At 49.0% G+C, this 11,371-nt stretch overlaps 4 protein-coding genes across 4 annotated transcripts; 2 read left to right on the forward strand and 2 right to left on the reverse strand.

The window, feature by feature from the left end:
• Positions 1 to 1,401: 1,401 nt before the first annotated feature.
• Positions 1,402 to 1,995, forward strand: M431DRAFT_500202 (hypothetical protein; the record flags this gene model as incomplete). Its single annotated transcript, XM_024917900.1, has 1 exon — positions 1,402 to 1,995. The coding sequence occupies one exon, from the start codon at positions 1,402 to 1,404 to the stop codon at positions 1,993 to 1,995; it is 594 nt and encodes a 197-aa protein (XP_024769101.1).
• Positions 1,996 to 2,252: 257 nt separating this feature from the next.
• Positions 2,253 to 4,046, reverse strand: M431DRAFT_126205 (hypothetical protein; the record flags this gene model as incomplete). Its single annotated transcript, XM_024912270.1, has 2 exons — positions 2,253 to 3,596; positions 3,657 to 4,046. 2 exons carry the CDS (start codon positions 4,044 to 4,046, stop codon positions 2,253 to 2,255), a joined length of 1,734 nt encoding a protein of 577 aa, XP_024769102.1.
• A 572-nt stretch (positions 4,047 to 4,618) lies between these two features.
• M431DRAFT_20584 (hypothetical protein) lies at positions 4,619 to 5,477 on the forward strand (the record flags this gene model as incomplete). The annotated part of the gene is made up of 2 exons (XM_024913390.1): positions 4,619 to 5,159; positions 5,248 to 5,477. The coding sequence occupies exons 1-2, from the start codon at positions 4,727 to 4,729 to the stop codon at positions 5,475 to 5,477; spliced, it is 663 nt and encodes a 220-aa protein (XP_024769103.1). The 5' UTR covers positions 4,619 to 4,726.
• Positions 5,478 to 5,887: 410 nt separating this feature from the next.
• M431DRAFT_97417 (hypothetical protein) lies at positions 5,888 to 10,104 on the reverse strand (the record flags this gene model as incomplete). The annotated part of the gene is made up of 2 exons (XM_024924935.1): positions 5,888 to 9,347; positions 9,407 to 10,104. The coding sequence occupies 2 exons, from the start codon at positions 10,102 to 10,104 to the stop codon at positions 5,888 to 5,890; spliced, it is 4,158 nt and encodes a 1,385-aa protein (XP_024769104.1).
• Positions 10,105 to 11,371: the final 1,267 nt, after the last annotated feature.

An 11,371-nucleotide genomic window follows, 5' to 3' on the forward strand; every position in this document is an offset into this window, starting at 1 on the left:
GGGGAGCCAAGTATGGTTAGATTGTCGCTTACATGTACAACAGTGTGATGGTTTGATATTACTTTGAAGAGGACATCAAGGTTCACGGTCTAACACTTGACACTATTACTACATGTACTGATCGTCTGTGTCAGCTTGAGGCTGCCCCGTCCAATACACCATCGGTGTATGTACATGCACATATATGCATGTGCTTGATGCATGAAATAAGTGTTAGTGGCTGGTGATTGCATGGCTACGGGGTATGTAGATATATAGTGATTATTATAGACACGTTGTGTATACCCCTTCTGTACGATTGACTCTGTGTGTAAGTGATCACCTGCAATTTGTATCTAAGTTAAGATCATGCACTCATGAACAATCCAATGCAATTTCTTCGGCTCAGGTATCCTGCTAGCTATATCATGAGATGTCAAAGTTTACAGTTTCGAACTTAGTAGTATAGTAATAGTCAAAGTGTCACCTTATAAATACATGTACCCTCATGTAAGTTTGCAGATTTGCGTAAGATCAGGTATGTACAGAACCCACGCAAGCCACGTATGACCGACAGGTCAATTGTAGAAGAACCGTAATTCTTCCTCTTGAATGAATAATACTCATATTCATTGCTTAGGTCCAGCATTTGGTATGGAGGTTACATCCACCCACATATTATGCTGTGGTGGCCGTGCGCTAGCTGGCGATCAATGTCAACTGCGCTCCAATTGAGTTGTGCAATTCCAAATCTGACAGCCATATTCGGCATGTATATATCATTCTGTGGCAAATCAGGAGGCACTCTTAAAGTCTTGTAAAGATCAAGTTGTTTTATGGAGTACAACACCTCCGATAGTTTGCCTCTTTTGTTACTATCGCCAGAATCTCTCGGATCATTCGGTCTCTGCCAAGGCCCAGCGGATCTTTGGGGCACCAAAATCTTGCTTTAAGGGATATCTCCAGCGAATGATTTCAATTCATGCGGACACATGTAATAAATGCTTCATACCGTATTTAATACGAATAGCAGTACTCATGAACATGTCAGGCCATTTCGTCGCCTTGTCTTACACCGACAAACCCCGCTGCGTTTCCACTTCGCTTTACAATCAATATTGGCCGCTACCCACAAAGTTTGACTTATTATTCAATTGGCTAGTATCTAAGTCGAGCCAAGAAATAAGCTGAGTTGAGATTCCAGAGCGCCCGGTGGCGGTAGGAATTACGGCTTTAAACTGGCCGTAAAACACCGCCTCCTGAGCAGTATCCACTGCCCGCAGCTTATAAGGCATACGAGTAGACATGATATGTTTCTGAGTCGAGATCAAAAGTCTACTTGCCATCTATCCAGAATTACAGACGAACACTTCCCTGGAGCAACATACATACGCATCAACCAAAGGCATTCATCTATCAAGAATGGCTTCCAACACCAAAATTGTTGGGGAACTCGTATATACAAGCCTCAACGTCCCCCCAAAACAGTACCAAGATGTATACCGCAGCACTCTAGAGCCTATTCTTCTGGCCCGACCAGGCTTGATCTTGGCCATGGCTGGCGTCGTCACTGCAAGCACAGATCAACAGAGTCCCACTGTAGTATCGTTGGTTAACTGGGAGAGCGTGGATGCTCATGTAGCGTTCATCGTGGGCCCGGCGGCAAAACCCTTTTTCGAAGCTTCTATGCCCCTGATGAGTGCAGCGCCTACCGTCGAGCATTATGGTATCAGTGTCCTTCGAACGCCTGCCGTTGAGAGCCGGTACACACGTTTGCTGAAAGCCACCAATGATGGCGACAGGGAACTCTTGGCAAGGATTCACGAGAAGCATGTGGCTACTGAGGGGGCAGACATGGCGGCAATTAGCGATTGTGTGGAGGATGCATCGTTGAGAACATTGATACTATTCAGCAACTCTGATAAATTTGAGGCGGCATCTGATGTCTCGAATGGTGGCACCAACATCAAGTCCTATACAATCGAGTGGTATGCAAGAGGGGTAAAGAGCGAATAGCAGGTCCTATGTTATGGATGGAGATATCCGCGAATATATTGTTTTATTTAATCTTCAGACCAATTCCATTCACACTGCATGCAGAGATGATATAGTACTGGAATGATCGCAGCATTGTATATGAGATATAGTGTCTGTTGCGTCAACCAAAGTTATGGCTCAAGAGATCTCAGCGCAAAAGTATCCGATGGACGATCCTAATTATCACACCACATCGTGTGTACTCGTAATAGAGAACTTTTGTTTTATTGACGGGTTTATATCTCTATTGGATCACTTCCGTCTTTATATCTATCAATGAACCCATGTATTCTTTTATCATAGCACCCATCACAAGCCGCTGCAACGCAACTCTCAAGACTACCGAAGTAGAATCTCTTCCCCGTAAGACCTGGCCCATAATGTGCATATTTTGCCGAATTCGTCATGATCACCTTCGCAGTTCTTGGAATCACCGGCTCTCCAACCATGCACCAACATGTGTCCGTAATGATCTGAACTCCGAATTGTTCCAGTTCTTCAACAAGTCCGGCTTGGCTTGCCAGTCCATAGGTTGCTCTTCCGCATGTCACCATGATAGCGACTCGATGATGCTTTTCCCGCCCTCGACAAATATCCGCCAGTTTTCTCATTTCGGCGAAAGAGAAATGAGGGTTTCCAAGTGAGACGAGATCAACAGGTGAATCGTCTTGTGCGCTGTTGAGCGTCTTCCAAACCGACTCGAGCTGCCTCAAATCAAGATGAACGGATTCAATGCCGTCTCTCCCGCCAGTCGCATCCTGCAGTGTGGCAGCTTCTGGCGTCACACCAACGATATGAAACATTGGAGCACTTGCCATGGTAGCAAATGCCGCCCCGAATGCTTTCAGATCATCTGTTGAGGGATGAAGAACGTCAAGCCCTACAATAACCGGTATGCGATTCCCAGCAATTCCACCAACATAGTATCCCAATAACGGATAAAGCGAATCGTCAACATCATCTTCCCGAAGAACAGGAAGCTCAACACAAAGTGAAGCCCGCCTGTTGCTCTCTATGTGCAATCCTCCCTGTGGTGCGCGCCCCGTCAGCGCAATACATATGTCCAGAAAGTCAGGATACTTCATAGTCTTCGCCCCCAGAACGCTATTAGCATATACAACGGCATTAGACTCCGCCCATGCAACTTGATCGCCCTGCTTGGGTGCGCTAGGAAGCAAATAGGGGGCGCAGGTAAAAGTCGGCAGTGCACCCATGTCTGTGTAAGCCGTGGCCAATTTTTCCGCCGCTTCACCAAATGTAGATGCAACGCCCTGAGCGCGCCAACGCCTTTGATCCACGGATATCGAGTTGAGAGTGGTGGGAACCGAGACTTTGCCTCCCCAGTCACGTAGTCTTTCTGCAAAGCTGAGCGATCCCGGGCCAGTATAGACACAGCCATCTATATGAACTTGTGTGACGTCTATTAACTTGCAAGCTCCTTCCATGGCGGCCATGCGTAAGATGATTCGCATGGCAGCTTGAGCTGCTTGACCATGTAGCCCGTTAAGAAACGCATGGTCTTTATCAGACAACTCAATGTTGTATCCAAGAGTTGTATCCAAAGCTTTCGTAGTAACGTGCTCAAAGCTTTGTAATGCACCCTCATGCTGTACTTTCGCAACTGTGTTTCCACTCACAACCACGTAACTGGCATCAAGCAGCTCTTCGAAGTCTTGCGTCTCTAAAACAACAACCGGAATAGACTTGTGAAAAATCTCTTCCGCAACTACTACCCCAAGAGTAAGGATGTCTTCCCTTCGCGAGAATATCAGACCCTTTGGCCCTCTACCACTTAGCAACAGCTCTAGCAACACCCCACTGCCGGAACAAGAGCCGCGACCACCGGGAATGGCTAGTATGGCATCTTGGAGGAGTTTTCCGCTTAGTGGATGATGATGGTCTATGACTTCGCTTGTCAGCGGATCAACGCCTCCCCAGAAGCTCAGCTCAAGGTTGCTTGCGACGAGCGGGCCAGAGGCGTTGCCTTGAACGTATGCAGTTCCATGGTACAGCAACTTGTCTTGAGTCATTTCAAAGTGCCTTTTCCTGTCAATTAAGCATGAGGTTTTATTTCGCTCAAGTTCTGTTTTTAAACGGCATTCTTAAAATGATGCGTGCGTCCTCGACGATAGGCAGATGGAACCTATTGTGAGTTAGACAAAAAATACTACAGAAACTCGTCTTTCCCCGGAAAGATAGCCAGAGAAGCAATTGCTTGTGCATAACATAGGTAATGGTTGTCCGATTAGGAATCATTCGCTCAACATACATTCAAGTCCTCCCATCAGCTGACAACCTCCTTATTTATTGGGGGCCAGCAGGTTTACGCGGAATATCTCAGCTTCCAATCCGACGGTGTTGCAAAATGACAACGTGAATTTGCCGCCCTAAGTTTCGAGTTGGCCGACTCATGGCCATCCCCCTCCCCGTCGGCCCACTTTGCCGTTGTATAACTACGGAGTGGCCACCAGGTCATCGGCCAACTATTTTAGCTCAATGCTGCCTTCGGAGTTCATTGTCAGGAATTCGCTAACAAAAAGGGAGCTGGGCCCGTAATCAATTTATTAAGCCATCCACGAAAAAAAGGTTCGAAACAGCATAAGAGAAACACAACGCCCCGCCGTTAAGCCCCTTTCGAAAGAATGCCTTGAACAAAAATATATCATCCCTCCGTTTTTCTCTTTTCTTCCCTCGAAGTTTTCTAGAAAAAATGACAATCCTGATAAGAAAGGCCACCGAGGAAGAAATCCCCGCCATCGCGCGGCTCGCCGGCCAAGCGTTCCACCCAACAACCGATTGGATCACGCGCCAAGTCTTCCCGCTACACCTCCAGCCGAAGGACATTCCCGATGGAGAAGCATCGCAGCCGTGGCGCCGGCTAAAAAAGACTGTAGGCTTCAGTACGCCAAACTGCGCGTTCATCGTGGCAGTGAATACCAGCCTGGACTTGAATAACCAAATCGTTGGCTATGCGATATGGGATCTGCCGGTTGGATCTTCCGAGGAATTCCCCGTCATCAACCCTGCAGACCCTGAGCTGCCGGCAGATGTGACTGATTTCAAGGTCTACGCCGAGCTCAAGACTATCCTGGAAGAAGACCATAAAGCCACATTTGGCGACAGAGGGTTAAAAGACGTGTGGCGTTCGTCATCCCCTTCCATTATCACTTCCTCTTTTCTCCTCTCTATACGTACAAAAAAGGACATGGGACCTTAACTAATGTGCAACAGATCTCGATATGATTGGGGTTGACCCACACTATCAGCGACAGGGAATTGGCAGGGCTCTTCTGACATGGGGCGTTGAGCAGGCCACAAGAGAGGGCAGAGATTGCTACTTGATGGCAACACCCCAAGGACGACCTCTCTACGAGTCTTTTGGCTTTGATATTGTGCGTCCGTTGAACATGTTTGGAGTTATGCATCATTCGATGATACTCCGAACAAGTAAAAGAACGTGAGGTGGCAACGAATGTTATAGACGGATGCTAGCCAGCGTGTACTACTACTACTAGAGGGGCTTTTATGGTTAGAAACTGTTTCAAGGGAAGAGGAGACTTCTATTATATAAACGATTTAGAGTCTTATGCTATGATAATGTCTGTCTGTATTCAACAAAACATGAATTCGTAAAGAAAGCGTCATACGTGTCCTCCACATACCCCATAACTACTTCGACAATTGCTTTACAAGTGATCTATCATATAATTAATGCCCATACAACCATGTAACCATATCTATCTTGGTACTTGAGACATCCCAAAAGGGGGGAATAAAAGAAATAAAACAAAAACATCTTCCGTGCTTGGAGAGATGCGTGACCTCTAAATCAAGTCGCTAAGTTTTTTTGGGGAGAAAAGAGAAAGCCAATTTACTCGGCCTTCTTTGACATCTTTGTTCGGAGTTTCATCAGCAGGTACACAAGGGAGTACGAGCTAAATACCATCAGTACCACGATAGCAGCATCGCGCCAGCCGTAGTAGTACTCTTTCAGGTTCAAGGTTCGGAGGTAGTCCTCGCCCTTGGTGAATGAACAGACTTGGCAGTTGGCCGTGGCATCGGGGTTGATCAGATTGGCCACAGCACCAGGACCCGCTGCCAAGTAGCTCTGCAGATAATCACCACAAGTTGTGCCGTTGGGAGGGTTGAACGTGGCAAACTCGTGAGTGGAGCACTTGATGTCCTGGCCCCAGAGATCAAAGACCAACATACTACCCATGAGATAGTTGAAGGGATTGAGCCAGTAAATCCAGTATCTCCAGAACTCTTGGATCTGTGCGTAAGGAACCAACACACCACAGAATGACACGAGGGTTCCAATCACAACGGGGTTCGCCAAGACGGCAAAGACCTCGTTGGGCGCATATGCGGCAATGAACTGACCCATACCAGTGTAGAGGAATTCGTACATGAGCATGACGAAGAAGGTCGCTCCAGCTCGCTGAGAATCTCCGGGGAAACCAACAGTGTAGTACCAGCACACAAAGTACAGGACAGCGCAGATAATGAGGTACGGGATTTCGGAGACGATAAGTGCTGTCACAAAGGCGATCCACGAATACATCTTGGACTTCTTCTCGCGCGTTTCGAAAATGTCACGGCGATGGATGAAGAGAGGTTGCAGCTGGGCAAGGACACCGGGAGCGACGAAGATGAAGTTGAAAATTGTGAACAGCTTCAGCTGCAAATCACCGACAGAGTCCTTAATCATCCAGAAACTGAAACCGTTGAAGAGAGCCGAAAAAATGTGCAGCGCAAACTTATTGTTGACATAATCAGCATTGCGGAACAAGCTAACGTTCATGCGGTGAGTGACAAGCTTGGTCTGCTCCCACAAAGACGTGGCAAACTCATGACCATCGTCCACGGTGCCGGGGGGTTTCGCTGCAGCCTCGCTGATGATTTGATCCAGTTCCTTGGTCATGTTGGAGTACTCAGGTGAGGAAAGCCAAACCTCGTTCCAATCCTTGCCTTGAGAAAGAGTTCCGGAGACGACGTCAATCATGTGCTCAGCAGGGTTCACCTCAGTCGGGCAAGGAGCATCGTAACGAGCAAAATATTCCCTGACAACGCTTGCTTGATCTCCAATCTCACCGAAATAGACAGTCTTGCCGCCCTTGGCCAATAGTAGAAGGGTGTCGAATTGAGCAAACAGCTGAGCAGAAGGCTGGTGAATCGTGACAAGAACGGCTTGGCCAACAGCAGCGAGCTTTCGCAAGAAACGGACAGTGTGGTAGGCGGATTGACCATCCAAACCAGATGTGGGCTCATCAAGGAAGATCAAAATGCTGGGCTTGGAGACAAGCTCGACGCCGATTGTGACACGCTTACGCTGCTCAACACTCAAGCCGGCACCGACTTCACCAATCAAGGTGTCGGCGATGTCATGCAGTTCCAACAGATCGATAATAGTGTTGACATAAGCTAGTTTTTCCTCACGTGGTGTATCGCGGCCCTGTCGAAGAAGCGCCGAGAACTCAAGAGCCTCTCGCACTGTAGCATACGCCTCATGCACATCAAGCTGTTCGCAGTAGCCTGCAGATCTCTGGAAGGAGACTGGGAGCGGTCGACCGTCAACCAAGATAGAGCCACGGATAGTACCTTCAGTCTTTCGCTGGGCGAGAACGTCAAGGAGCGTGGTCTTTCCAGCACCAGACGATCCCATCAAAGCGGTCAGGTTTCCAGGCTTTACCCATCCTTGCACATGATCCAAGAGGAGACGGTCACCAGTTGGGGTCTTGACAGTGTAGCACAGATCTTTCCAAGTGAATACTGAGGAGTTCCGAATGAGGTTGCCCTGAACTGCCACGGCGGTGTCATCAGTGGAGTTGCTGTCGGACTGACCGCCGCTGACGTTGGTATCATCCTTTTCTGAGATATGACCTTCAGTAACCTGGCCTTCGACGTCGGCTTGGCGCAGAGCATTGACAACCTTGGATTGCTCTCGGGGGATAACCAAACTAGGTCCATTCTCCGATGATGCCTTCCACTTGGTCGTGAAGACGATAGTGATGGTCACAAACAGAGCCCACCATGCCCAAATGATGCCAAAGTTTCGCCAAATATGCGAGTGGCTGTAAGAGAGTGATTTGAGATACAAGTCACCATCAACATAAGTCTGGCCCGGAACTGCACCTCCAACGCCAGCGCAAGCTTGAGCACCGGGGTCGGTGAAGCCGGGGCCATTGGGAACAATGTTGGTACCGACGCAAGGAATAATCTTGCCGTGGAATTCGTTGGAGAGAATGGCATCGAAGCCATAGGCCATCGGGTCAATCCAGAAGAGCCAGACAAACCATGGGTGCATTCGCGGCTTCTGAATCATGTAGCCATTGTACATGATTGTAGCGGCAATGATCAAACCAGACAGCTTGGAGGCACCATCAAAGGTACTGAAGGCGGCACCGATGGCTCTAAACATGGCGGTCATACAAAAAGTGGTGGCCACAACGATGATCCAAAAGGTAAAGAAGTGGCCCGCAGACATTGTCAAACCAACCATGAAGTAGAGAATCAGAGAGAATCCCGAGACCTGCACCAAGATGACAGGGATATCGGCCGCGATCTGAGCAAGGCAAAAGGCTGCGGGGTGGAAATAGGCAAACGATTTGTGCTTAATCAGGACAGGTCGTCCCATGAAGGATTCGGTGACCTCGGACATAGACAGCAAAGCGTTGAAGAGCAAGGCAAAGAAACAGGCACCGGACTTTACAAACAAGCCAGCAGTAGTGTCGGGAGCGTTATAGAAGAGAGAACCGGCGATAAGTGCTTGCACAATGGTCGAAAACTGCTTGATGAAAAAGGTGGCCTTGTCACCCCAGATGATCTGATACTGTCTCTTGATGCAAGTCTGTACCTGGACTCCAAAACTCACAGTAAATGAGCTCGAGGCTGGCAGTCCCTTGTACTTTTCCATGGCGACTCCTTCTTGGAACAGTTTTGTCTTGTCCTGGGCCTCCGATGTGGTAGGATAATTGTATTCAGCTCGTGCTTGCTCGAATAACGGTGTCTTCTCGTATTCATCGCGAATGGCGCCAGATGTACGGGGGAACTTGAATTTCATCTCGTCTCGGATCTTTCGCTCAGTGGGCACGGTAACACCAGTCAAGAAGTCAGCCACGTTGGCACCGTCGTCACAGATGAAGCCCATGCTCTCCATGAACGGGCGAGCCTCGCGCATGGGACCGTAGTAGATCTCCTTGCCCTCATCTAGAACGAGAACCTTGTCGAAGAGGTTGTAGATGCCGTTTCCAGCCTGGTATAAGGTGACAATTGAGGCTAAACCGAGAACATCCGTCATCGCTCGAACCGCCTTGGCCCACTCAAGAGCACTAATAAGATTGAGTCAGTGAAAACTTCTTAGTATTTTGGACACAAAGATGACACTTACGTGCTAGCATCGAGACCGCGAGTTGAGTTATCCCAGCAGAAAACGCTGCCCCTAGATGCAAGACATTCGATGATGGAAACTCGCTTCCTCTCTCCACCGGAAACACCTCTGACGAATGCGTTGCCGACCTTGGTATCTACGGTATGCTCGATACCCATAGACTTCAGTAAAAAGCTGCGCGATTCTTGGCGGATTTCTTCCTGACTTGTGATGCCGTTGGGCAACTTGTATGGGACCTTTAATCTCGTCGCAAAGTCCATAGTCTGCCCAACAGTCAGGGATGGGAAGAAGATTTCCTCCTCCGTGTTCATGATGATTTGGCCTCTGTAGCGTTTTGCTTCCTCAGCCTTCATGGAGCCAAAAGAGACATCTCCTGAAATCTGAGCATATCCACTCCGTCTATTGGCCAGCATGTTGAGTAAAGTGGTGCATCCACTTCCGGGACGACCCAGAACGAGGAGCATCTCTCCCGGCTTGACACATCCGTGGGCGTTGTCGAGAATCTTTCTCATAGGCGGCTTCTGTCGAGATTCTTTGATCAGTTTTGGGATGTTGAACTGAGAAAGAACATTTTCGTGGATAGCTGCATCGGCTCGGACAGCCTCGACGGTAAGGTTCTGGAAAGTGACACCTAGTTCTCGACGGGGAGCGCCAGAAGCACTGTCACGCTCTTGGATGGCGACAACTTCGGGCTTCATAGACCAGTTATTGTCGACGGAGTTCTTACGAGTCTCCGACATGTTGACGTCTGTGAGTGTCTCATCGTACGTGGACTTCATGATGATCCCAAGTCCGTGTTAGTGGCGATAGACCACTAACAAAAGGACTATAGCAGGATGTTGGTGAAGCGAGAGTGTGGGTTGTGTTTGAAACAAGACTCAAGAACAAAGAAGAAGAAACCGTCTCGAAGAAAAAGCTATCATTTAAAGAGCCCCAGCTTCAGCCGTGCCTCGTTGGCAAAACACGATATTGAGCCAATTTGGTGGACCTCGGCCCTGACAAGAAGACCGAGACGGGGCCCGGCTTCGCCTGTACGAGTAATCCCAAAAAAAGCCATGGCCACGATGGAGCTGGAAGGATGAGTGATGTGAGTCAACCAATGGAGTCGTAGGATCTGTATCAGGACTTGAGCCAAAGGTCCATCCACGCGGCCTAGAGACACGGAGGCGGAACGTGCCAATCAAGCTCGCTTCCGTTCTTTGTCTTCGCACTCGGATAGCCGCCCCACGAGCTTAAATTCCCCTGACGCCCGTTCCGGCTTGCCGCCATTTCGCTGAGATTTCAACGTTCCGCTTAGTCATTTCGATAAACTGCATTCGGCATGTGGTGGGCTTGGAAAATCATGGGCCATCCTCGATGCCCCGAGCACTTGATGCCAAGCGGGAGGTGAAGCGGTAGTTGGACGCTTCCGCACTACTGGTACTGGTCCCTGTAGCAATGATCACGGTAGTATCAGCTAGGGTCCAGCTAGATCTTGCTCTGACGAACCACATCGTGCAAACCTGCGTACCCTGGAGTTGGATAAGGCAGATTGGTAGCATCGCCTATTCCCTTTCCCGGCCACCTACATTGCCGGATCTTGCTATGATGCGAGCACTTCATTTTGGAATTGATTGCCTGCCACATGGTAGTCGGAGGATGTGCCGTTGGTGAGTTGAAGGTGTATCGGATTTGAGCATCGCATCCTCCCAAAGAACTACTGTACTGAGAATGTTTCATCTTTCATCCCATCGCTGTAACGGCGTACAATCTCCCCAGACGGTACTGTAGCACAGCGTACTGTCATCGCGGGTGCTGTGACTCCATCGTCGGGGTCGCGGCTCGTTCAAAGTGCCGCCCTTCTAGAATGCCGCTCGCCCAGCTCCAGCTCCAGCTGTACTTGGCTTGACTAAGCGGACAAATCCCTTTCACGAGCTCTCCCTCTTTGTGCCAAAGTCTCCGGATGTCGTCAAAGGTCATTGTCGT

The sequence above is a fragment of the Trichoderma harzianum genome (genome assembly GCF_003025095.1).
Source record: "Trichoderma harzianum CBS 226.95 unplaced genomic scaffold M431scaffold_18, whole genome shotgun sequence".
NCBI classification, from domain to species: Eukaryota; Fungi; Ascomycota; class Sordariomycetes; order Hypocreales; family Hypocreaceae; genus Trichoderma; species Trichoderma harzianum.